This window comes from Stegodyphus dumicola, chromosome 1 (genome assembly GCF_044657685.1).
Source record: "Stegodyphus dumicola isolate Sdum_Otavi_A_Nest chromosome 1, ASM4465768v1".
In the NCBI taxonomy this organism is placed as follows: Eukaryota; Metazoa; Arthropoda; class Arachnida; order Araneae; family Eresidae; genus Stegodyphus; species Stegodyphus dumicola.
The window spans coordinates 219137498-219164929 of NC_140768.1; the positions used below are offsets into that span (position 1 = coordinate 219137498).

The following is a 27432-nucleotide window of genomic DNA, read 5'->3' on the forward strand; positions in this document are numbered from 1 at the left end:
GTGCTGTGGTTTGCAAGAAAACAGAACTGTGTTACCATATCATCTTGCAAAGCACATTGCTATATCCATATTGTACAACTGAATATAGAATATTTTCTATTTTATGACCAATTCACAGATTAAAAATTCTTTTATTGAATAGTTAAAATTTTAAATTTTTACAAAGACTTACACAAATAAAATATTTAATACCCAAAGGATAAATTTTTATCCAAATTGATGACTAATAACATTGCAAAGATTAAATAAACTGTGAATAATAAAAAGAATCAAGCTCAGATAGTTGACATGAATATATAGTAAGTGAGTATCAAACACTAACTTCTCTCTTAAGTTTAAAAGGTGCAAGGCTTATGAACAAAAACTTTATAAATGAAAATTAAGCAGATATAGATCCATGTTAGTCTCTCTCAAAAAGCATGGAGATTTTCTATAAAACCGTGCATCTGAAGTTGAACTTTAGTTTGAAGTTTAATTTTAAGCTCAATATTGCATGCTTTTCTTTTATGTATTAATATTTTTAATCTTTATTCATATTAAAGATTAAATACATGGGATTTATGGTTTTATGAAAACAAGTATAAAATCTGAGACAACGAAGAACATTTCTATTAATTATTGTTCAGAAAGACATTACTATATTTCCAGAAAATCTTCAAATACTTTTTCCCAGCAAAAACTTTGAACATAAACAAATATTTCAGATAAGGTTTTATTGCATTTATGACCATGAACACTTTTGTAAAAATTAATTGTGAAAATCAAAAATAAATATAATACTATACTTTGCAAATATTTAGTATGAGCCACTGAAATGGCTGAGACTCTTGAAAACTCTCTTGCTTTCTCTTCTTCCATGAATTTTTTTCAGAGGCAGCTGTGGTAGGAGACTCATTCAGTGGAACACACAAGACATCCATATATTTTTGAAACCATATTATCCAATCTTCAATATATTTTACAGCTTCATATTTTTCCTACAAAAGGAAAATTTAACAATATTCAGAGAAAAATAACGAAAATGAAACTGTTTTCATAACAGTTTTGATAAAATAACTCTGGATAAAATACCAGTTATTTTATTAATTGTGACAAAATATGTGAAGGCTTCTAAAATGGCTGTCTTCGTGAAGGATTTCTATAGTTTATATTCATATTACACATTGGAAAAATCATGAAGACTACACACAAACAAGTTAAAATAATTAAGATATAATCTAGATCAGGGTTGGGTATACAGTTTTAACCAAAAAAGCCAAAAAAGCCTTTTTTACTGCATCATATGGACAGGCCCACCAAAGAGTGCAATGGTACTTGTGCAACAATCTTCTGCAGTGCCCTTATTAATTATCAGGAATGGGAGAAATACGGCCTTTTCCAGTAGAATAAATAAATAAAAAAATACATTTTAAGCACTTTATATTTTTTACTTTAAATAAACCCTAGATAGTGAACACTGGAGACACCACAGCTTTACAGATGGGCGACCAATGAAATATTAAATGTATCAAAAAATCTAAAACACACACAAAAGGTTGGGGAAGGAGGGCATCAATGAATAATAATACTTTTTAAAAATTTACAGTTTTGCATGCATTATTAGTTAATACATACTTAATGTGAGATGTGAAATCTTGAATGTTTGGTCTCAGCTAGGTTGATTGGCAGTATAGTCATGTGTATAGATGAACATTTGTTGTGCACTTGATTTAATAATGGGTCAATTAAGCAATTAAAAGAGTCACATTCAGCATTACATTGATATTCACATTTGTATTGAGCCCTGATGAACAGCAAACGCATGTCTGGAGTAATTTAGGACAGCCATAGGATACTCACCTGACTATAGTCTGAAACACAGACTGACAAACAAAAGTTATGGTATAGGGTGTCATTTTATTTGATAGCCAGATGCCTATGGTTGTCATCTGTGACACTTGGTGCATGGTGATATGTCAATGAGATTCTATGCTCTACAGTGTTGTTCTTCCTTTCACAGACCGCAGGACTTACATTTCAATAGAATTAATGCCCAGCTGCAAATGCTACACCTTTCCACTGCTTGTCTTCAGCAGTCTCGCAGGAAGTCATTGCCCAGACGGTTAACTGCTTGCATGTCAGAGGTGGGCCAACACATGATTAATTTTTCCCTTCCTCTTTTATAGCTGCATTTTCTGAATAAAGTATTCCATTCCTATGATACTGTTAGCATTTTGTTTTCAATACATGTATATCACATCTCAGTTACCAATAATCAAGTGGCAAAATCCATTGTTCAGACAGTTACTGTCTGTGCAGAATAACTCTTTTTTTTTTTTTTTTTTAAAAAAAAAAGAAATAGAATGGCTGTTTGCTCATCTGTTGTCAAATCTCAAATTCATTAAAACCCATTTTAAATAAATAAAGAGGTTAGTTGGAATGTGTTTACATCAGGAAAGACATCAAACCATACTGGTGATACCTGTCCCCAATGAAATCTCTCAAACAAAAGAGGTTATGATGGAATATGTGAAGATAGGAAAGAAATGCTAAGTGAAGATGATATAACTAAACTCTTCCTTGTGACAATAATGTTCCAATCATTAAACAATCAATGGAAAGCATACATATGTAGTATGATTTTAAAATTGACTATTTAACTAGAATTTCTGAGATGGAAGTTACAGGGCCTTACGAAAAAAAGAGAAGCTTTGTAATTAACAAATTATACCTCTCCATAAAATTAGAGAAACAGATACAAAAAATGAAATTCCTGAAACAACTTACATTGAAAAAAAATGTTTAATAAAACAAAATGAATGTCAACAACAAACTTTTTAAACGAAATTTCAGTTCTCTTAATGTCATAAATGTTCAATATTTACAAACAAGCCTTTCATGTCACCTTACTACAGTTAAACTGACAATCTATAATCTGGAAATTTTCTAAATGTAGAATCGATGAAGTCCCAATGATTTTGGATCTCAGCCTTTGTATTGCTTACTGTAAAACTATCTTCATAATCATTATTGACACTTATTTCACTAAGACACCCATAGGACAAAACCATCTGAATGCTCATCTTAGCCAGGATTTGCTTTTTATATGTGTAATGTACACTCAAACACATTCATTGGATGATTAAAAATATGACAAATAAAAGTAAGAAAAGTTCATACACAAGAAACAATTATATATATATAATAAATAGTAGGCAGAATTTTTAGAGATACATTACATAAAGTGGGAAAAAAAGTTACATTTTCATGAGGTTAAAAATACAGAAAAAACATACTTCACCATGCAGAAGAACAGCAATTGTCAACAGAGCAATGCATAAATCTTTTAAAAAGGCCCATTCTGCACTGTTAAGTAGCTTTGTTTCCAACTCTTCAATTCTTTTCTAAAATAACAAAATACATAAAACAACAGCAATTTAAATCAAATGCAACAAATATTTTTCACTCTTCTGACAGAAAAATAAATAGAATAGTTATACAGCCTTCAAACTGAAAATATCTCACCTTTAAAATATCTGTAAAATTCAAAAAATCTTTCAATTCATCACAATTAGATTTCAAGAGTGTCTTTTGACAAACATAACTGTTTAACACTGCATTCATTAACTGAGCAGATAACTCAGGTTTGGGTAGATAAATTACTTTATCTGAAGTGATTTTTTCACATATGTCACTTAAATTATCCTGTTCACATTTTTCATTTGAACTGTCATATCCACTTGAATCACTTTTTCTGGATCCTCTTGTATTTCGCTGCAAGAAATAAAGAGTGTTGAAGAGACATTTGGCCAATTACGATAAAATAACAAAATTACAGTTACTCATTAAATAGCACTTTAAATATTCAACACTTCATAGTTTTCATAGTTGTTGTTTTTGAAGTTTTGACTATGAAGGTTTCCAGATTTCATATAAAATTATTTCATTGATTTATTCCAATTTACAGCTAACTGCATACACATGATTGTCAAACTCACAGAATAGTCAAGGAAATGTTGAGGTGACTGTACAAATATCATATGTTACCCCACGGCCATCAGTTTCCTTTTTATTTTCTGTGAAAAGAAGTATTAATCCCTCAACCACCACCACTAGTTTTAGCTACAAATAAATTCATATTTTATACAGAAAATGCCATATATTCAAGAAACAAAACTTTTAATTATAGAGAACTTTAAAATTTCAAATTTTAAACTTAAAAATTTTAGAGAACTGTTGCAAAGATATATTAAATAAAATGAAGAATGCCACATTACACAGCTTTCACATAAATTACAGAAGCAGATTACTGACACTCAGCTTCAGAGCTGAACAAATTACATTATAACTTCCTGAAAATATGCTAATACTTCTTTCCCCCCAGTTTAATCCATCATTTCCACAATAAATACATATCTCACAAATCTGCAATATTACATATCTGCATATCTCCATCAATGAAAGTAAATTTATTTTTTTCAAAACTTCCAAAATTACATTTTTCAAATATACAGTCACGAATTTTTCTTCTGGATTCTTTGAATTTAATAAGCTAAATGTTATTTTAACAGTTTAACACAAATTATTTAAAAACCATGTACATATACCAAATTTATTCACATTCGTCAAAATCCCTATAAGCCTTTTTTTAGAATTCTCTAAAAATATTTCAGATTATTCATTCAGAATTGTTACAGCTAATTTTCAAAGAAATTCTTAATAATAATCATGGTACAGACTGCTGATTTTTTGGTCATTCTATCCAAAATATACCAATTCTGAGGGTGGAAAGGGGGAGGGGAGAGAAGCCTACTCTTTCTCAGTTCCAAACGAATTAGGAATGCATGCTCATATTTAGTGATTTACTAATTATACACTTATGGAAAGTTTAATAGCACTATTTAAATATAAAATAGTAAGTAGAATAAACTAAAGCAACTAATTTAATAGATAAATGCTACTGCCAGCTCATTAAATATTGGGATAAAAGATTGGATGATTGAATTAACAGTAAAATAGAAGCTACAACTGTCTCATGGTTTCAAGGAATTACAACAGAGAATATTGCAATAAATACAACTTTGCTAAAAGAAACAGATTCTAAAAATGATTTAGGTAAACAACTGATATTTAAGAATGTTTTTGGAAAAAGTCTCCGAATAATTAAAAACTGTGAAAAGCATACACACTAAACATAGTGAAATTGGATACAACTTAAAGCAATTAAAGTCAATTTGATGAAACCTTTTGAAACCTGGGCTTGGTACAAAAGAAAACAAACACTCCTGGCTAGTGGAAGATTACCCATGATCAAAGATGCAATTTCAACTGAATCAAAAAGTGGCAAAAATAGCATGAAAAAATATAAAACAAAATTAATGCAGAATCAACTGAGGAACAGAAAGAAATTTTTTCAAAAAAAACTATTAACAGGTTAGAAAAACCTTTAAATGGTATTTTATTGAAAAAATATTTCAAAGGTTTCTTTGAATGAAAAAAATAATGAATATTATTTCCCAAATAATAAATTGTGAAGCAATTTCCTAAGCATATCATAATTAGAATTTATTTCTTGAATTGCAAGAATGAGACCTTTTTGGATTATTATTAAATAGCAAATACATACAAAATTTATGTTATGAGAGCAAAAAACAAAGAAAATAAAATTCTAACTTTAATTTGTTATAGTGTCTTTTTTTTTTTTTTTTAAACATCTTGCCTGAAAAGCGACTAAAGTCATTTTGTGCAAGGGCAGTTAACGATAAAAGTTGTTTTCTATGAGCTGCATGCCATTAACACAGCACGCATTTCTTGATTGCCAAGATCCCGTAATTTTGAAAATACTTAATAATGTTCCAATGAAAGCAAATTCCAAATTTTAATAACTCTTTTCCACATAAAAAAAGTGCAAGGGAAAAACAAATAAATAACAGTTAACAGTTAATCATCCTTTCCAAAAACTAAACTGGCCAACTAAGAATCAGTCCAGTTTAGAAACAACCAAGGTAAAGATTTTATGATTGCATTGTGACGTCATGCTTATCCATTGTTGGCACTAAGCCATACTGTTTCGTGACAGGTTTTGCTTGCTGAAAAATGGTCAATGTGAAACATATTGGTGAAAGTAGTTCTCGTGATAAACAGACTAAATGCCTGATGCAAGTTTCGGAATCTCTCATATATTCTTGTACTATACTAACTCCTCACTTCTTTATTTATGAACAGAATCTAGTTCCAAGAATGAATTCGACTGAAAGGTATGTTATTAACATTTGAAAGAGAGACATGTAACTGTGTTCCTATTTGAAATACTGTAAATGATATTTTTTGTTGCAGTCATATATGTAATTTATAATAGCTTTACAAATCTCTTATTTGCTGAATCTTTCTTCCTCCCCCCCCCCGAAAAAAAAGCTAAAATTTTAAAATATTACAATTACTTGAATGTCAAATAGTCAAGATTTTACTGTATATGAAAAACAAATACTTACTTATGTTAATCACAGCACAAGTTTAAATGAAAAATAAATATGATAAATAGTTTTGTTTTCATTTTAACGTGTGCTGATTAACATAAGTAATATAATCTATAACCAAGGAATTTAAATAAAAAGAAATAAAATTTTATAACATACTCTTTTTGATGGTAGAGGTGATGGTGGTGTCATTTTCCACTTCTGTAGTAATCCAACTTCAACCCACTCTTGTATCAAGTTTAAAAGTTGCAAACCCTGACCCTGGTTACACAAACATTCTAATAATGTAATGTAATCATCATATTCTGCATCTGAAGGCAAAGTTTTGAGTCTATAGAAACATAAACTTCCAAGTGTCGGAACAGAGCATGCAGGCATAAAGCTACTGAGGATATATATAGATCGCCATTCAGGAGAATCCTAAAAATAAATTAATATATCCACATCTTCAATTAAAGAAACACCATAACATACTCATACTTCTACATAGCAATATTTATAGGTAATCACTGATTAAATTTGTCATATAATTTTCATACAAATATGAAATAGGCAAATCCAATTATGTTCCATTGATTTTCATATCAATCAAAATTGCAATAACAACCTTGTATTTAGCGTACATATATTAAAACACTCAATCGATTTCGAGGGCAGCTAAAGGCCCCTCTTTATCAGGAGAATGAAATTACAAGAAAGGGGAAAAAGAAGAAAAATAAAGCACCGGCAAAGGAGTCTCAGAAACACGTGGTCGTAACCGTATTTTGAATCAGAGTTATACTGGCGTCCTACTTTTACTGAGCCAGGCTATCTGATCAAACATATAACACATAAGCTAAAACGGGAAAAAAAAAAAAAAAAAAAAAAAAAAAAAAAAAAAAAAAAAAAAAAAACCAGCGAAGTCAAAAAATACGGAATGTGGGGCAACTGCACCTTCACACACCAAGTCTGAACCTCGAATAAAGGGAAAGCAACCTCTGTAACGGCTTTTTATATCCTCCGGTAGTACCATGCGTGAGGAGGCAACGCCATCTATCGACAAAAATAATAACCAACAATTATGTTAATAGAATTTTAAAAGCATTAGGAAGGGTCTGGATTGGACTTAAAATCATTCACTAAGCATGCTAAATCTTTGTGAATATGAAAAGCCTCAAGAAAATCCAATTCACCAACGGAAGAAGCTTTTTGGATAATTTTTGCAGATCCAAAGTCAAAATTATGATTAAATTTCCAAATATGATACGCTATTGAATACTTGTTAATTTCGCCTTTTCAAACATAAGATTCATGTTCCTTGATATGAAACTTTAACACTCTTTTTGCTTGGCCTCAAGAAATAAAGCCACACCAACACAATATACTATAAATTCCCGAAGAATTAAAGTCAGAAATGCAATCTTTTAGAATTGAACCATGAATGTTATTGATAGGGAAGAAATTGACTTGAAAATTGAATTCCTGGAGAATCCGTGCAATTTCATAGCTAACAGACGGATAAAATGGAAGCACGACAAGGTCATTAATATTATTTCTAACAGTGGAATGTCTTCTTTGATGGGAATCTGAAAATTTTTTAACGGCTTTATCAATGATCACGGGAGAAAATCCTCGGTCAATAGCAATTGCTCTCAAATAATTAAGTTCCTTGCTAAGCAAAGAGTCAGAGGAACAAACTTTGAGCATGCAAAATACATGATACAGTACAAAGTCCGTAATCCGGACTCATTGGGACTTCGGCAACTATGATCTAAAAGGTATCAAATTTTACAAAAAAAAAAAAAAAAAAAAAAAAAAAAAAAAAAAAAAAAAAAAGGAAGCTTAATATTTATTTGTTTATTTTATTAAACATTTCTTTCAATGCGCACATGCGTAAAGCATAGTAATTTCATTCTCCTGATGAGGAGGGACCTTTAGCTGCCCTCGAAATCGAGTGAGTGTTTTAATATATGTATGATAAATACAAGGTTGTTATTGCGATTTTGATTGTCACATTGGCATGTTTCTCTTCTTTTCTTTCATATCAAATTATTGCAAATATGGGACTTAAAAAATATTTAAACAAAAAACACAAATGGGTCATTCCATATAAAATGAGGGAAAAAGAGGATATGGTTACATAGCAGCCAATTTTTATCAAATTGGGTATACAAGTTGAATTCATACAAAGCCATACAAAATATTCTGTTCCATTTTGGCAGTTCTAGACTTTTACAAAATCAAAGCACTTCCACAGAAAAATGCTAAATGTAAACACTGCCAAAATAGTGTAAATGTGGCTATGTTTGTCTATATCGCAGATTTGCCTAAAATTTCACATTCTAGTTGTTCTAACTTGCTGGCCATGATAAAATCACAGACGCGGTAACATACATGGTCAGAATAGCACCAGCTCCACAGTTCTTGACGTCTCTTGGCACATTGACTTATGTAGGCTGATGGTCCCTGTGCCTCTGTGTGCAGCCTTTCGCTGCCATCCGTTGCCATGTTACACAACTGCCTCAAAACCTTCTCATACCACCTTGTATAGGGGCAGCAATTTTCCTGCGAAAGTTGATAGGTTCAACGTTTCTTACCCACAGAAAACAGATGACTGTACAAACCTTTTACCTTGATTGCTCATTTAGTACCATTATGATTTTAAGAATGGCATAGAGGAGAGATTCTATTTTCCTCATCAAGTAAACTCATGAGTATATATCTGCCAGTCATGCTAAAGCTAGCAGTACATTCTGACCCGATTTTTAATAATAAATTAGACAAACTTACTTTAAATTTAATTATACTTTATTTATCTTAACATTACTGTTTATCAAATTAAAATTGTATTGTTTAATATTATTAACTTGAGTACGATGGGTATTCCTCAAAACGCTGATTGCGACTAATTTCAGATTTCGAAGAGATGAATCAATTACAAAGTCACAATTCGAAATACTGCTGCTTTCATTATGTTTTGTTCTTTGCATATTGTATTTTGTAACTACATAGTTGTCAATCTTGAAACACGAAAACTGAGATTTTATAAGTAAAAACTAGGAGTTCCCAGAAGGTTTTTGTATTAACTTTTATTTGACCATTAAAAAAACTTAAGCACCATTAAAAAAACTTAACTGACTTAAATTCAATCCATAATGCATAATTTATTTATTTGAATATTATTAGTATAGTGTAAAATATATTAATTTTTAATAAGATACTTTAAATTTTATGTCCTTTAGCTAATTTCATTTAATAATTTTCTTAGATTTCTATATTGAGAAAATCCTGAGTTGGGAAGAAACACTTTAATTGATTGAAGTACTTTTAAATACAATGAAAATAAAATTAATAAATAATGTACACACTGTTGGGTAGATAAACTCATTAATGTACTATATATTGATGTAAATCAAAATTAAATACAAACACTAACTGACTAACTGATTAAAATTGGTTGAACTTTCATGTAAAGTTCTGCAAATATCTACGGTGGATTAAAAAAATTCAGGTCAAATAAAAGTTAATAAGAAAAATTGTTTTGAAAATCATTAGGGGTGGAGGATTGGCATTTGCATAATTTAAGTTTGATTAATTCAAATTTCATTCACTGCTGAAAAACACATTACTTAGTAAATGCTAAAAGTTTAAAACCAGGAGATTCGGTTGTTTAACAGAGATATGATGAAAAACAGGAAGAGCTGGCAGCTGCCAGCTCTTCCTGTTTCCATAGCTGTAAAATTTACTGTTTACATAGCTATGTAAATGGTATAAGGGAACAGATAACATAAAAAGCATAATTTAATGTTCATGCACCTTACTTATATGTCACTTATTTATCTATATGAATATTGCACTTAAAATTGTTTTTAATAATGGCTCCTATTTGAACAGAAAAATATATGTTTACTTTAGCAAACTTAAATGAGTTTCAGTAACGTTAAATGGGAACAGAAATTTACTAGTTGAGAAACTGGAAGAAGCAACAAGTTTTGGGTAAATAGTTAAAGCAACCTTAATTTGTCAATGAGCTACCTGGTACCTGAGAAACAATACAAATTATCATATAACAATGTAATGAATGAATAGTTTATGATTGAACTTAAAAGCACAAAGAGCTGGCTAGCCCTGGTTTAGATCATAATCACTTGCTGATGGATTAGAAAGTCATTATGAAATTAGATGCAACAAAAGCAATGTAAATGTTAGTCTAGCTTTCTTATTATGTGGAAGAGATAATCCAAATCATCAAGTCCATGCTGGAGTGACTCTTCATTTAAATCAGTGGCAGCCAAATTCAGTACCCTCAAAGACCAATTTAAGTTATGTTGTGAGGCTGTAGGATGCACATATGTTGTAATTAGGGTAAGGTGACCAGGCGTCCCGCTTAGTCCCGATTTTCAACAATTTGTCCCGAAACGTTTTAAAAAGTCCCGATTTTTGGAAAGAATGCACAATAAGTTAGGGAACGGTGGGAGTATAAGGTTTTCAGCTGCCATGTGGCTACTTCGCCAGGATATATGTCTTATATTCTTTTTGTTAATTTTATAATGTTACATTTTAATAATAACAAATAATTGTTTACAACTGATTGAGAACTGCTTATCAAAGTTCGCATTGTTGATCAGTTGTTAAAATTCGACCACCGTTGTTTGGACTTAATGGCATCGGCATCGACAAAAAACATTTTGTAACTGTCTCTCAGATGACACATCGTATTGCGTTCTAGTGCTAGTTAAACAAGTGATGCCAACAAGTTTGCTATGCAGATAATTTAGGTACGTAATCAGTGGCGGCTCGTAATAAGCACCGTGAAACTGCAGCACCCCCCTATGTCCACTTATTATTTTTAATATTTAATATAGTGTGCCCTTTAGTCTTTAATTCTTTCTTTATACTTTTACAATACATAAACCTTTAGCTTAACGTCAGTAGCCATCCCCCACTTTGTGAAAAAGGTACGAAAGTCTTTGGAACTGCGCGTTTCACAGTTCCAGCAATGTGGTGCTTGGCTGTTCTGCGCATGCGCACACAAAAACCAGCATGCGAGCTGGGTAGAGAGAAGAGCACTGTTGCTCTTGCAGAGCTGAAATTCTGGCATGTTGCTGAAAATGTGATTTCTTTTTACTCCGCGCGTGTGGTATTCCTCCACAAGGTGGAATTTCATCATACGAACCATAAACAGAGCTCATGAAAATTTGCAACTTTTAAAAAATTGCCTTACGGAAATTCAGTCAACATCAAATGCAGATCAAACTATTGCAAAAGCAACAGGAATTTTAAAATATCTAAATGATGATAATTTCAAGTTTTGGTTAGAGATTTTTTTATCAGATACCTCATGTTGAAATAATATACAAGTAAATGCAATCCAAAGAAATTAGAGTGCTTAAAGTTCTCAAAACTGCTATTTTAGAATTAAGAAACTCAAAGTACTGTAAGAATTTTTCAAAGACACTGGCAGAAGCTAAGGAAATATGTGACTTTATAACTATGTATTGATATAATGCACAGATATTCTTCCACTAAACACTTTAGTAGCTGCTAAATTGTTTAACAAGAAATGCTTAGTTTTAGGAATGAACATTCTACAGAAGAAATAGTAGTGGCTACTGAAGCATATCTAATGATTGGTAAAGAAAAGCTTGAAACTGAACTAAAAGTATTCTATTGTAGGTCTGATATCCATGAATACTGCAAATTAATTGAGCTACTGAAATTTATCTTCAAAAATAATCTAGATGATGTTCTAATGAAATTACGAAACTGATAAAAATTCTCTTGAGAATTCCCATGACAACATCAAAGGCAGAACACTGCTTTTCAACATTGAAAAGAATGAAAACTTTTGTAAGAAACACTAGGAATCCAGAAAGACTAAATGCGCTTGCATTGCTTTCAATAAAGAAAAATTTCCTCAGTTGTCATCCAGAGATCAAGGAGAAAATTATTGATCTTTTCGCTCAAATTAAAACAAGAAGAATGGATTTCATTTTTAAATGAATAGACAAAGATTGAACTGTAACAATTTTGGTTAAAGTAATTAAGAAATGTTTAATTTTTTTCTTGTAAGATTTCATGAAGTTTCAAAATAAATTTTCTTTTTATACATGTTTGTTTCCTTTTACATAATTTAAAAAAAAAAGGTTAAATTTTTTTGGAGCAGCACCCCCACTAATTTTAGCCATGAGCCGCCACTGTACGTAATTTATTTATTTATTTCACAAACACATAAATTTTCTTGAATTTAGCAGACAGTACTCTTATTATTTATATTTTATGGTGGCAAAAGGTCTAGCGTCGGTCTTGAAAGTGACGCTTATGACTTACGTTACGGCATATTCAGAGGAAAAATAATACAAGTTAATACTGTTATTATTTAGAAAGAATTATAGGATTAAAATTTAAATAATTTTTTAAATATAGTTACTTTATAACAAACAAATTAAATTAATTTTCAAACTAACAATAAAATATGTTCATGTAATTATGTACCTACTTACTGTGTTTTAAAGCAATATATATAGATAAAAATTTGTAATATAATTTATAAATTTATAATAAATTACTTCTTTAGATTTTTAACATAATGAGTAAGAACAGAAGATGCAAATTCCAAGATGATCTAAGAAGTGAATTTCCTTTTGTTAAGAAAAACAAAATCGATCACATGGTAAAATGTGAGAAATGTAATGATAAATTTTCTATTTCGCTCGGCTGGAAGAATGATATTTCAAAGCACTCGGGAACACAGAAACATAAAAGATATTTAAATACTACTGCATCTTCCTCCAAAATGCAGGAATTCTTTCGGAAAACAATTTATGGAGACGAAGAAAAGAATTAGCATTAGCAGAAGGACTTATGTCTTTTCATGCTAATAATCACAATCATTCCCCTTCAGACCTTGTACATCACAAGTTGTCCAAAAGTTATTCAATAAAAAAACGACACCAATCTACTAAAAGAATTCACTCAAATGAGAAATATGCCAAAGAATAAAATAATACTATATGTAATTTTTAATATATTATATTTGTAAATTGTACTTATGTTGAAATTAAAAACATATATATTACAATACTATTTTTGCGTTCTATGAAAATTTGTGTTGCTCCATATAGACCAAATTTTCAATCAAGAATCCCCCCCCCGGGTCAATGGTGTCCCGCTTTACCAATGTTAAAATATGGTCACCTTAAATTAGAGACATGTTTCAGAATAATAATACCAGCTATTTCAGTGACTGCTACAACAAAATATGGCTATGGTATAAATTTCAAGTAATTTTTACATGAAAATAATCTTTAAATAATTAGAAGTATGAAAATATACACAAGTTTGGAAGTTTGGTCAAAAACAATTTTTTTTAAACTAGTTACAGGTTGCAGAAAAATAACCTATGCACCCCATGGGCTATCAACTGCTTATAATTGCTCAAAACAAAGGTACTACTCATCACAGTTTACCCTGGGATGCATTCGCTCCATTACTGAACCCAAATTCTGAATCACAATGGCAAATTTCAGATGTGAAGAAATTTACCCATTTCTTTACAGTGACTTTATTCATATCAGCAAATCATTGCACCAGAATATTGTTAGTCACTGGACTATGGAGGTAGATTTCAGTTTGTATTATAGATGACAGGTTACTGTCTAGTCCACTTTGTTGCCAAAGATATACAAAGGCACAAATTATTATGATAAATGTGGTCATGGTATTCAGGTTCTTATTTGATCTCTGCCCCTTTTTTTAATAGATTTTTACCCATCAGTGGCTGAGTGTTTAAAACTACTGAATATTGGTACTTTGATTTAGGTTAGAAATCACACAAATGGGGTACCTGCATGGTCATTTCTCATGGATAATGTAAATATGAACCAGTCCTCCACACAGGTGTCATAGTTATTCTGTGGGCCAAGCAAGTCAAATATTTTGGCGTTAGACTAATATATTATAACAGAGAGAAACACGCTAATGTGACAAACAAAATCGTAAAAACAACCTTGTATTTAGCGTAAGTATATTGAAACACTCAATCGATTTCGAGGGCAGCTAAAGGTCCCTCCTCATCAGGAGAAAGAAATACATGGAAAGAAGAAAAATACAGAGGAAGGAGTCTCAGAAACACGTGGTCCTTATCAGCACTGCACGTGGTTATAACCGGATTTTTAATCAGAGTTACACTGGCCGCCTACTTTTACTGAGCCAGGCTATCTGATCAAACATGTAACACAAAGGACAAGAAAAATTAGCGAAGTTAAAAATAGGGAGCGAGGGGCAACTGCACCTTCACAGTCAAAATCTGAACTTCGAATAATGGAAAGCAACCACTGAACGGATTTTTATACCCTCTGGTAGTACCAAACGCGAGGAGGTAACACCATCTATTGGCAAAAATAACTGAATTAAGATAGTAGAATTTTAAAGGCATTAGGAAGGACTGGATTGGACTTCAAATCATTAACTAATCATGCTAAATCTTTGTGAATATGAAAAGCCTCAAGAAAATCCAATTCACCTATGGAAGAAGCTTTTTGGATAATTTTTGCAGATCCAAAGTCAAAATTATGGTTAAATTTCCAACTATGATACGCTATTGAAGACTTCTTAATTTCACCTTTTCTGACATAAGATTCATGCTCCTTGATACGAAACTTCAATGCTCTTTTTGTTTGGCCAATATATCTTAATACCACACTGACACGATATACTATAAATTCCCCAAGAATTCAAGACAGAAACGCAATCTTTTAGAATCGAAGGGTGAATTTTATTAATAGGGGAGAAACCGACTTGAAAATTGAATTTCTGGAGAATCCGTGCAATTTTATAGCTAACAGAAGGATAAAATGGAAGCACGACAAGGTCATTAATATTATTTCTAACAGTGGAATGTCTTCTTTGATGGGAATCTGAAAATTTTTTAACGGCTTTATCAATAATCACGGGAGAAAATCCACAGTCAATCGCAACTGCTCTCAAATAATTAAGTTTATTGGTAAGCAAGGATTCAGACTTTAAGCTTTCTTATTCAAACTTTAAGCGCACGGAATACATAATAGTAAAAAGAAGCCATTTTTTGCTTAACAGGGTGGCATGGGGTGGTAAACAAACTGCAAATGGTCTACGGTACACAGTAGTGCTAAAATCAGTTTCATTGCGGATTATAAGAATATCAAGGAAGGGGAGGGAATTGCTGGATTCAATTTCAAGAGTGAATTGGATAGCTGGATCAATTAAATTCATAATAGATAGAATCTCCGATAAATCCTCTTTATAACCGTTAAAAAGTGCAAAAGTGTCGTAACATACCGAATCCAAAGACGAAAAGATAGTTTATCAAATAATTTCATCTCAAAATAGTGCATATAAATGTCAGCAAGTACCGGACTGAGAGGATTACCCATAGCTAATCCTTCAACTTGACGAAAATATGCATTTTGGAAAACAAAGTGGGTTTGACTTAGAGAGACTTTAGTAAGCGAAACCAACTCATTAATTTCCGTATGTGTGAAGTGAAATTCCCGAAGCCTAGTTTCAAGACAATTTAGTGCTCCTTCGACCGGAACATTAGTAAACAGTGATTTGACATCAAATGAAACCATAATGGAACGAAGTGGAGAAATATTTTTAAGTTTATCAATGACTTCAACAGAATTTTTTTACAGTGTGAATATTGTTAGCAAGTAGAGGAGAAAATCTGGAAACTAAATATTTGGCCAAAGGATATGAACCAGTACCTATGTTGGAAACAATTGGTCGAAAAGGAATACCGGTTTTGTGAACTTTTGGAAGAGAATAAAGCCTAGCGCAATTAGTAATAGGTGGAATAAGTGATTTCTTCAACCGCATTGGCAGAATATGAGAAGATTTGATAGCACTTTTAACTTTCGTGAAGTCCGAAGTTGAAGGATCTTTAGGGATCGAGCAGTATGGGCCTTCATTTATCAGTTTAGACAGGGTTCATAGCCACATTTTAGTTAAAAAAATAAGCACCTATAAGCACTTTTCAAGCACATTTTAAGAAAAAAAATAAGCACCTGTCTAATTACATTATACACAATTGCATAACCTTAAAAATTAGACTTGTAATTTAAAATATGAGAAATGCAGTATTCATTAAGACAGAATAAGCATTACCTCAACCATGGAAAAAAATTACTTTTTTTTTTTTTTTTTTTTAAATTTTAAATAACAGTTCAGTTTACAGAACTAGTTTACAATGAGAGGAAAAAAAACTATGCAGAACTAAACTATATTACAAGATTTAATGTTGAAATTTCAGTTCAAAATAGAGAAAGTAAATAATAATAAGGCATATTTATTGTATTCGCTTGGAACCTAATAATTAATACAATTTATTTTTCCACTCATATTGATATTTAAATAATTTAAATCTAAATTCTGAACATTTTCTAAATTTTTATTGTATATCAGTTTTCCCTTAACAGATATTGCAAGCAAAGTAATTTAAGTAAAAAAGAGGAATATTTCTGAGATCAGAAGACAGAAATTTGCTTCATGCAGTCATCCTTTAACAGTAAAAGCTTAACTAACCCGCATACTTGGAAATTGGCGAATATTCGGACAGTCGAGAATAACTTGAAAAAGAGGAGCGGAGAGGGGGGGTAGACTGTAGCCGCTCTTTAAATTTTTCCGCTAAATAAATGCTTTTGACATTTCGATATGCGCATCATATAAAAATAAACCAATGGAACTGAAAAATATTCTGCTTAGCAAGCACAGTAAAACTCTTTTAAGTGTTCATAAACAAATCCCGGACAGAACATCAAAATTAATTATCTCTGCAAACTATCACAAACGTTATTGTGCAATACGTGCGCCGTCATTCTTCCCTACGTGATATTACACAATTGGAATCAACAGCTACCGGTATTGGGAGAATAAAGAACTAAATAACTGGGGTGTTTTTCATTCTAATTTTCAACAGACGGCGTTGAATTTCCGGAATAGAATCATTCTTTGCTTGGGTTGGTAAGACCGCAGAACTTTTAGTCCTATTCAATCCAGATTGGAAAGTGACAAAAAAAAAAAAAAAAAAAAAGTAGTCTGTTGCTTGTTTTGCAGTGAACTGTAACAGTTTTAATACTCGAGATTTTGCGGAGAAAGGGGAGAACCTCCCAATCTTTGTACTGCATAATGTATTGGGGAAAAAAAAAAAATATTTTGACTACTCGATTACTTTCCCTTTATATAAGCCATTCCGAATATTATTCCTTACAAAGCTAATCTGTGTTAAAGCACAACCATTTTTGAAAGTTTACTATACTTCAGCAGTTACCGCAACTATGTTATTATAAACATTCATACATATACTCATAATATAAGTATAACGATCATAATAAACACGAATATGAACTGACCAAGCAGAACGAGAACGCAAATTATTAAGATCTTGATAGAAATTCAAACGTGTGTAGTATTTGGATGGGAGGAAAAAAATGCCGAATGTACCGGAATTTTATACTGCTTTCGCAATTCTTTGACCAATAGAACGACGGGCACCTGTCTGTACTCTTCGTGCACACCAAAAGTTATGTTAATGCAGAGAAAGGGGAAAAGCTATTTCCGGGAGTATGATTCACCATATGACATTCCATATTAGGAAGAAAAGTTGTTTATTTAGTTTCGGGTTTGGTACGGGGAAAAATAACGTGTTCATTAAGCACTTATAAGGGCCTTTATATTGTATTTTCAAATATAAGGACATATAAGCACTTATAAGGACCGCTACGAACCCTGTTAGAGACTCCAGTAATATATGTGTGTTTGTCCATAACAACGATCTGTCCGCCCTTATCAGCTTTAGAGATAATGATATTAGTATCAGAATGAATTTCCTGTAAGATCTCATTTTCCTTTTTGCTAAGATTCGAACCCAAAGATTTGTTGTTAATTAACATTATGAGTAATTAGGTGGCGGATTGTATCCTTCTGCATTTCCGAAATTTTGGAGAATTTAAAGGCTTTCTCTATAGGGGCGATGACTTGAGAATTGAAGGTTTAGATGTCTTTGAAAAGTTGAAATTATATTTTAATACTTTTAACTGATCCTCTGAAAGATTCCTATTGGAGATATAAAAGTAGGCGGCCAGTGTAAGGACCACGTGTTTCTGAGACTCCTTCCCCTTTATTTTTCTTCTTTCCATGTATTTCTTTCTCCTGATGAGGAGGGACCTTTAGCTGCCCTCGAAATCGATTGAGTGTTTCAATATACTTACGCTAAATACAAGGTTGTTTTTACGATTTTGGCGTTATTTTAGATCAATGATTCACATGGTCCCCACATATCACATATATCTATTCAAAATTTTGAGATACTAAATATACTCCCTTAATTGACTGAAACTCTATTTTCTCTTTAAAAAATAAAGTATTCATTTACAAGACCACATTGTGGGCCATTACATTACATATGCCTGTTCCATCTGAGGTTATGCCTGTAAAATGCATCAATGTAAATTACAGAAACTTCAAAGTATCTATCACATTACAAAAAATTTGTAAATGCAGATGGTTTATTAGAAAACTTGCTATTCATGATGAACTTGACATTGACCTTATCACTATTCACATAGCCAAACGATTTTACAGAAATATTATCAAGGTAGATAACATTTCCACACCTCTTACGGACTGTAACTTTATGGATCTTAATAACTGTAAATGTCCAGGTGCCATTTTAAGGCATATAATGTAAAAATTGTGTAATGCCCATTAGGTTGCTTTACTTCATTTATAAATTTAAAAATAACATAAAATCAGAACTTGGCATTAAAATCAATTTCAAAACCTATTCCCTTTTCCATATTATTTAATCACTCCCTCAAAAAGTGTGGTTTTCTGAAAAGCCAATTTCCTGAAGTTCTACATTGTATGCACTTCCTCTTTCAGCCAGTCTTGTTTTTTCTGATAATCACCTGACCTCTGAGGCATATTCCACACATGACTGCACTGCCTCTTCAGCCCAGACTTCATCCATTTGAGGTTCAACCACAGAGCCTGTCATAACACCTCTTCACTCTTTGGAACTAAACATCAACTATGCTATCAATTGCTCTGTTGTTTCAAACAGCTCCAGCCTCACAAATTTCCTCTCCCTGAAAAAGCCACCATAGACTTCTGATTGCTGTCTTAGGAGCTTAGGCCTGGTAGAAGATGAGTGATGCTATTTCTAGGACTGATTTATCTAGGATTTTTTCATCTCTGGATTAAAAAGATATGCCAGTGTTTTGTCCCTACATAAAAGTGCTTGTGTCTGCATGCATGCATAGGAAGTTATTTAAGATGCATCCAATAGAGCATTAAGATACGACCATCTTTTTCTTCTCTCCACTGGGTGTCAAATCTCAATGTAGCAAGTTTGCATGCCCTTTATGATAATCTTGACCTTCCCCATTCTTTTGTATTGCGATGTGATTGCAACACTTAGTCGCATGAAATTCACGAATTCTTTGCCTGAATGAATTAAAACACCTGTTGAAGACTTGTGTCTGCAGTTGTAATTCAAGGCTTCCTACTGTATGGTTTGCATTCAGATTGGCTTCTTCTTTATCCACCTGCACACCACCCTGTTAAGTAATTTATTATTCCTAAACTACTTGTAGCATTCTGTGGATTTTGGGCAGAATGCGGAATTCTTTTGTCATGAACTTAATGATGACATGTAGTTAGTAATTTGCATGCATAATTTATTTGAAATAAAGCAATGATGGTGACAAATTTATATACTCGTACAATTACTTTCCCATAATTAAATCTGATGATCTATGTCAATTAATATATGATAAAAAGTAAAAGGAATCAAGCATTTAACACATGAAACAAGAAAAGATAACTGCATAATAATATGAATAAGTTTCACAAACCTTATAATAAATAGAAAGGTCACCCAGATATTTTGTACACTGGCCCACAAATTCCTTCATATGTTCTTTATTTTCAGGCTAAAATGAACAAGATGCAAGGCCATCAGCAAAATTAAACATAACAAATACACATTTGAAAACATGACATAAGAAAAACTCTGATACTTTTCAGTTAACAAAGTGCATTGTGGCACCAGATGCAAATGATAGAACAAAATCTAGAGATAGGAATGGTAGTTATAATGATATACAGAGCAGCATCATAAAAGAATGGTGTTTTAACTCAACCCAAAATAAATACCAATAATAAAGACAAATTAAAAAATTTATAAATAAGAATACTCGTAATTATTTCAAATGACAGTTGAAGCTGACAGAATTCTATTAACTCGACCTTTTTCACATCAGAAGTAAATAAAACAAATGACTATCAGAAAAGGTATATGCGAATCCAGCATTTATTCTGTAAATTTTACTTTTCGGGACACAGTATTCATTGCAGCATGTATTTGCCATTCCAGTGATAGTAAAATGAAATTTCATCTTGTAATTTTCCAAGCAGTTTTGTGTAAATATGGATGATACCTTTGTCTTCAAAGATTTTAAATGTGACTCTGTCATTCACAATTGCAAAATTGTGAATGATTAGTAATAATAATATCTGGGGGGGGGGTAGAATTTAAAACAAAAAAAGCAAATGGAAATATTGAAGAGAAAATTACTGAATTGATCATCATCCTTCCACTTCTTTATAATAACATCACTGTACAGATCATTATTGTGAGGTAAAATAAACAATTTAACACATTTTCAGCTTTGACACACAATTAAGACTGCTGCTCCATTAACTGGAAAGTACCAGAAATTTTGCTATTTTTCTTTTCTGACAAATGGCTTAGAAATAGAAAATTTAGTAGGCACATTACTGACCTAATTGATAAAAAAATGATAATTTTAAAATGAACATAATTCAAGCACAGTTTTTTTTTTTTTTTTTTTTTTGAAAATTCCATAAAACCAATCAAACAGTTTGAGAGAGATTAGCAAAGGCCCGTCTTCTACAATGCTGAAAAACATTATGTTAATTTTTTTATAAAACCAACATTAATTTAAGCTCAATTTTGCCTAATTTAAAATTTCACATTATTAGTTAATGCTAATTTTTTACTTAATACAAAAAAGCAATATAACTTATGGCATTAAAGTTTTGTCTGACATTTATCGAAATGTAGGTCTGAGCATTGTTATGCTGGAAGACAACACTTCAAAGATAGGTCAGGTCTAAGCATTTTGCTTGACTTTAAAATTGGCATTTGTTAACAGTACTTTTTTAAAGTTTATTGTCTGATTAGGTGGCAACCAATTCATAATACAGAATTCCTTTTTAATCTCACCATTACACAAAAGCATTACTTTTATTTGGATGCAGTCCCGTCTCAATGTTACTAAGGTTATTTTAGTTTAACCCTTTGTAGCATCTAAAAATTTCCTTCTGTATGCACAAAAACACTGAATGAAAAAGGATTTATAGATTACTTTGAACCTTCATTATTTATAGCAGATGGCAGCCGAACACAAAGCAGTCCATATATTTTAGCCATGTTTAGTTTTTAAAGACCCTCATTTTTCAAAGAAATCTTCCAGATTTTTTTTATGATATAAAAGAAACTATTTGAAAAGAAATTTCTAAGTTATTTTCTTGTCTGTACGCTTATCTCCTTATTCTATGTTAGTTTTAAATTTTTACCTTGAAATCATGCCTAAAATTGAACGGCGAAAACATCAGGTGTTCCCAGAGTGGGCTCACTGAGAGGTAACTGTATCTTTGTTTCTTTGCAGCTCATCGGTCAGTTCATTCACAGTAGAAAGATGGACGCAAATCTGTGTTTCATTTCCTGTTTTTCACTTTCTTCTTCTCTCTCTCTCTCTCTTTCTCTTTGGTTATCAATTAAGAAATTGTTGGGGTAATTTTATCAGTTAGCTGTTTGGTTTTTCACTAGAGCAGTTAGTTTTCTTTCTCTTTTTCACTTTCGTTCAAGGACGTTTTATTAGTTCTACGTTTAATATTTTTGAGTAGCAGATGTTTATTTAATTTTATTTTATAGATTATAATTTCAAAGTGCAGATATAATATTAATTTATTTTTTTGGATTTTTAATTATTTTTTAAATGGATCAGAGAGAGCTGGTGATACCTGAAGCACTGAAAGTGCTACGCGAATTGCTTTCAGATAGTGAATCTGATACGAATCCCGATACATATGCAAAACATGCAATATTGGGTCGTGCTCTTTTAAAGGTGGTGTCACTTTCTTTTAAAAGTACCACCATGAAAAAAATAGACGAAAGTGTAAATATGAAATGTAAACAATGTAAATATCATATACCCAAGTTACTTTTTTTCCATTTATATGCCTGTAATCATCATATAACCAAGAACAGCTTTTTTAGGAAGTGTAGAGTAGCAAGCCTCCCCATGGCACACCCTGGGTAATGCTAAATTTGCTACAGTATTCAGAATCTAATGTTTTTTAATCATAGGCAAAATCTCTTACTCTTTTACTTCTTTATGCGCCTCCCTATAATGCTCGTTTCAGCACTTTTTTCCGAAGCTCTATTCATTCAGCGTGTGCGCTTCGGGCACACCCACAGAATTAAATTTACATGCTATCTTCACAAAATTTTACCTGCATACTCCTTTAGGCCTGATTAAACGGCCTACCTTTTTTTTTTTGTTGAAATTCCAAATTAAAAAAATAGTGTGCTGGAAAGGGTTAACCCTAGAATCTTTTCCTTATAACATCCTTTTAAAAAATCCACTTCTCATTTCCAACAATGTGCCATTTAAAAAAAGGAGCACCTCTATTTTTTTTTTTTTTTTCCAGTAAAGAATCACATAACAAAACTCGAGCAAACATATTCTGCTCTGTTAAATGGGATACTCATACATCATAGCAGTTTAGATACCCTGTTTTCTTTAAATGATCATGTTTTTTTACTTTTAGAATACTTTTTAGAATATTTATTCTGTGTGATAATTCCTAAACTGTATAACTTAAATTTTCAGAAATAGTGTCTTTTAATAGGTCCTTGTTTGTAATGGATGGTTGCCTAAAGTGGGCATTATCTTTGAGGTTGAAATTTGCATGCTTAAACCTCTCAAATTACTTTCGAACCATGGAATCAGAAACAATTTTTTCTGTATTTAATAAGTTTTTACTTTAGCTTGAGCAGCCTGACTAGCTACCCCTTGTTCTAAAATAAAAGAGCATAATATGATGGACATGAACTGACACCAGTTGTTACATTATTTTCTTCCTTCACATTCGTACGGGGTTCGTAGATTTGGAGTAAATAACAACACTTGATGTAGTATCGAAACACACTTTATTTAGACAATACTGTCAGGACAGCTCCAAAACATGTTTTACAGTCGTCGATGAACTACCATAAACACGCTGACACGATCAGCCACACAGCCTTTAGGTTATCAGGCTATCACGGTGGAGACAGCTTCCTGCAAAGCAGCCGACTCTGCTTTCCAGAGTACAGCTCCCGACTCTGATTGGTCGTTCTCGGAACTCCACGTACTCTCGAGACTCTCCACGCTACAACTCGTGATGCACTCGACGACACACGAGCACAGCTCCCGACTCTTCAGTTCAGTCGTTCCCGGAGCTCAACACGCTCTCTTGACGATGCACTAACTGTGCTACACTAACAGACTCCTTCGGTGCACTCGATGACCCACTCGGCTGTCAACTCGATCGACTCTGCAGGAATCAATTTGCTAGATGAGACACCAACTCGATACTGACTCTCTCGCACTCTATGCGAGGCACACACGCCCTCTCAACGAGGCACACTCTCGATACTAACTACCTCGCACTCTAGACGAGGCGCACACACTAACTGACTGCGGACTAGCAGGGTTTATATAGCTTTTGGCTTGTGTTCAGGAACATTCTAGGCTAAACCGGTAAGAATTCGTTCCAGAAGGTTCTCCAACCATCCATGGTATATCGCCAATTTGTCGCCGAATGAGCAATTTCTCGCCAAAGGTGGCAAACCTGCCTTCCCTTGCCATTTTGTGGCAACCCAAAAACCACTTTGCGGGGAAGCCATCTCACCACACCTTTACATATCGTGACACATTTAATTGCTTTTTGATTATAAGAGATTTAAGATTTAACTGTATATACATAATTAGCTTTGTTAACTGTTAAAACAAAATAAACAGATATAATACAATTAAAATAACAAAATGCTTAATGCAGAATAGCAAAAAATGACCTGCATAATTTGAAATTATACAAAGAAAGTCTGAAAAATACCTTTCTAATATAAGATGAAATTGCATGATACATAATAACAACTGCATCTAATACTCCAGCTACCATATTTTGATCATCGAAAATTCTCAGTTCTTCATACAATCTAATGGCTTTATTTATGCTTGATCTCCGACTTGACAATGTACAAATGTTTTTTGCTGAAATCTTGGCTTTAATAAAGGTATGAATAGTTTTCAAACACTGACTCATAAATCTCACTGAAATGGGGAAGGGAAAAAAAAAGTCATGAGAAACTTAACAGATATAGTGAAAGTGAAAGTAAATTAGACTAGAAAACTAAATTAAGTACTTATGTAATTGCTACCAAGCATCAGATTTAGTGCCAATAATGGATATGTGTGACATAACAACAGACTTATATAACATACGAGTTTTTGTTTGATGCAGCCCTTAATGGTTCTTGATATGTCACCTTTTGCTTCTGTGTACAAGATTATGAATTAACTGTATTGTTGTACAGTTATATACAGTATTGTTGTATTTTTTCCTTTACATTAAAAAAAGGGCGGGGGGGGGGGGGGTAAGAATAAAATTGACTTTTTTCAGAGCATCAAGCAGTGGATTATTTTAAAGTTATGGGATTCTACCATAAAAAAGAGTACATATTGATGGACATGATATGATCAGATGAATATGACTAACAAAGCAGTATTTGATTGGAACAATTACATGTGGGAAATTTGTACTCACACGCTCAAGACACAGCTTCTGGTAAGATCAAAAGGCCCAACAAAATAGTAGGAATCACCTAAATCCTTTATAAAAAGTGCAAAAATAATGCAGATTGAATTCCGATTTTCAGTAAGTGCAAATGCGTCAGTTTCTTTAGAATTTAGCATACATGATTAGCGCACCTTTGGCATGATCTCCAACTTTCATGGTCAGCATGATAAATATGTAAGTAACCTAAATGATTTCAAAACAGGGAATTTTCCTTCTTTTCTTACTCATAAAATAAATAAATGTAGATAGGAAATGGATGAAAAAAGTCACAAGTTTAATTTCTTCAAATATTAGGTATTAACTCCCAAGTACGTAATTTTATGCAAATAGTTTCAAAACTGTAAAGGATTCTATTGGGGGGGGAATTAATTTTTTACATGGTTTCCACACAGTTAAAATTCTAGCTCACAAAATATTATCTGTTCTTTAAATCTCTGAGTGATACAGGTTTTTGGATCTGTCATGAAGACCTGTACTTAAACAGCATTTATTACCTAAATATGTAAAACTACTACTTTAATCTCTGTTTTCATAAATTTACATTCATCAAGATGACATTTATATTATTAAAGAAAGTAAGAAATCAAAATATCTTAAATTATATGCTGATATATTTACAAAGAAAGAATATATATATATATATATATATATATATATAATCTCATGACTGAATAAAGCCAGACATGACACTCAGAGAATTAATTAGTCAAAGAGCTTATTTTACAAGGAGACAGATGATAATATCTTCATGTAAAATTTGCTGATATGTTAAAGACTTAACCAAAAATAAAAGAGAACAAATACATATCTAATCTTGAATGCTGCTTTATATAAGGCAAAACTATTTTCTTCAAAATAGGTGTTTTTTGTCGAGTATCTGCTTCTTAATTTATTACCAAATATCATTATGAGTATCAAAATTGCAATAACAACCTTGTATTTAGCGTACATATATTAAAACACTCAATCGATTTCAAGGGCAGCTAAAGGTCTCTCCTCATCAGGAGCACAAAATTACTAGAAAGGGAAAAAAAGAAGAAAAATAAAGCATCGGCAAAGAATTCTCAGAAACACGTGGTTGTTATCAGCACTGCACGTGGTCGTAACCGGATTTTGAATCAGAGTTACACTGGCCGCCTACTTTTACTGAGCCAGGCTATCTGATCAAACATATAACAAATGTTTATGTGTTGTTATTGCGATTTTGATTGTCACACTGGTGTGTTTCTCTTCTATTCTATCATTATGAGTTTTACAAACAATGGTATGTAATGTTTTTAGTTTTAATTAATTAAAGCAAAATTAAGACTTCATTATTTGAAACTTTCAGACTGTACTATTAAAAGAAATGAGGGGGAAAAGGAGTATTCCCCCCTCAACTCTTCAATCAATGCACTTATTGTGTTATAACTCTCTCCATAAAATTCTGTATCTTATTTTAAGACATTCTGCAACTGGAAATCTATATCTAGGATCAGTGTCTAAAGAAATAAAGCTCCAAGTCACTTGGGGTAGACCTTATAACACATAAAAATGCACAGTAAACCTAGCGGAATTTTTTATTTTAGCCCATAAGATTACTATTAAGAGAAAAATGTCATTACACTAAAAATATATTACAATATTCTCATTCAGTTTTATTACTCTATAAAGAACTTAAGTATTATCTCGTCTGTCAAAGATGGTGGAGATCTTGAAAAAGTTGAGGCAATCATTCTTGCAGAATTCTGAAGGAACTCATCTTCCTTTATTTAATAAACAAACATTATTCAACCCGCTTCATTTTTGTGCTGCATAAAAAGGCTTTTGTTGATTTCTACTATTTTGTTATGCCATACAATTTTATTGGGAGCTTTATTTAGAATGCTATGAGTGCAAAATTTCTGCAGGTAACTGTTCCAATCTATTACTGTTTTGGTGACCATATCTTGTCCATTAATACTTTTGCGATGGCATGATCCCATAACTTTAAAAATAATCTATTGCAGGGATGGGCAAACTCCGGCCTGCAGATAGAATTCTAATT

The 27432-nt window shown here is 32.1% G+C and overlaps 1 protein-coding gene across 5 annotated transcripts in view; it reads right to left on the minus strand.

Moving 5' to 3' along the window:
• LOC118182700 (condensin-2 complex subunit G2-like) overlaps positions 1-27432 on the minus strand; it is a 200841-nt gene that overhangs the window by 43421 nt on the left and 129988 nt on the right. For all 5 annotated transcript variants that reach the window (XM_085825775.1, XM_085825764.1, XM_085825770.1 and 2 more), the window contains 6 exons: positions 24663-24880; positions 20330-20407; positions 6615-6875; positions 3505-3753; positions 3276-3383; positions 786-977 (listed from right to left, as the gene is read on the minus strand). In XM_085825775.1, the coding sequence (XP_085681901.1) occupies positions 786-977; positions 3276-3383; positions 3505-3753; positions 6615-6875; positions 20330-20407; positions 24663-24880 (1106 nt within the window). The remainder of the gene's footprint in view (positions 1-785; positions 978-3275; positions 3384-3504; positions 3754-6614; positions 6876-20329; positions 20408-24662; positions 24881-27432) is intronic.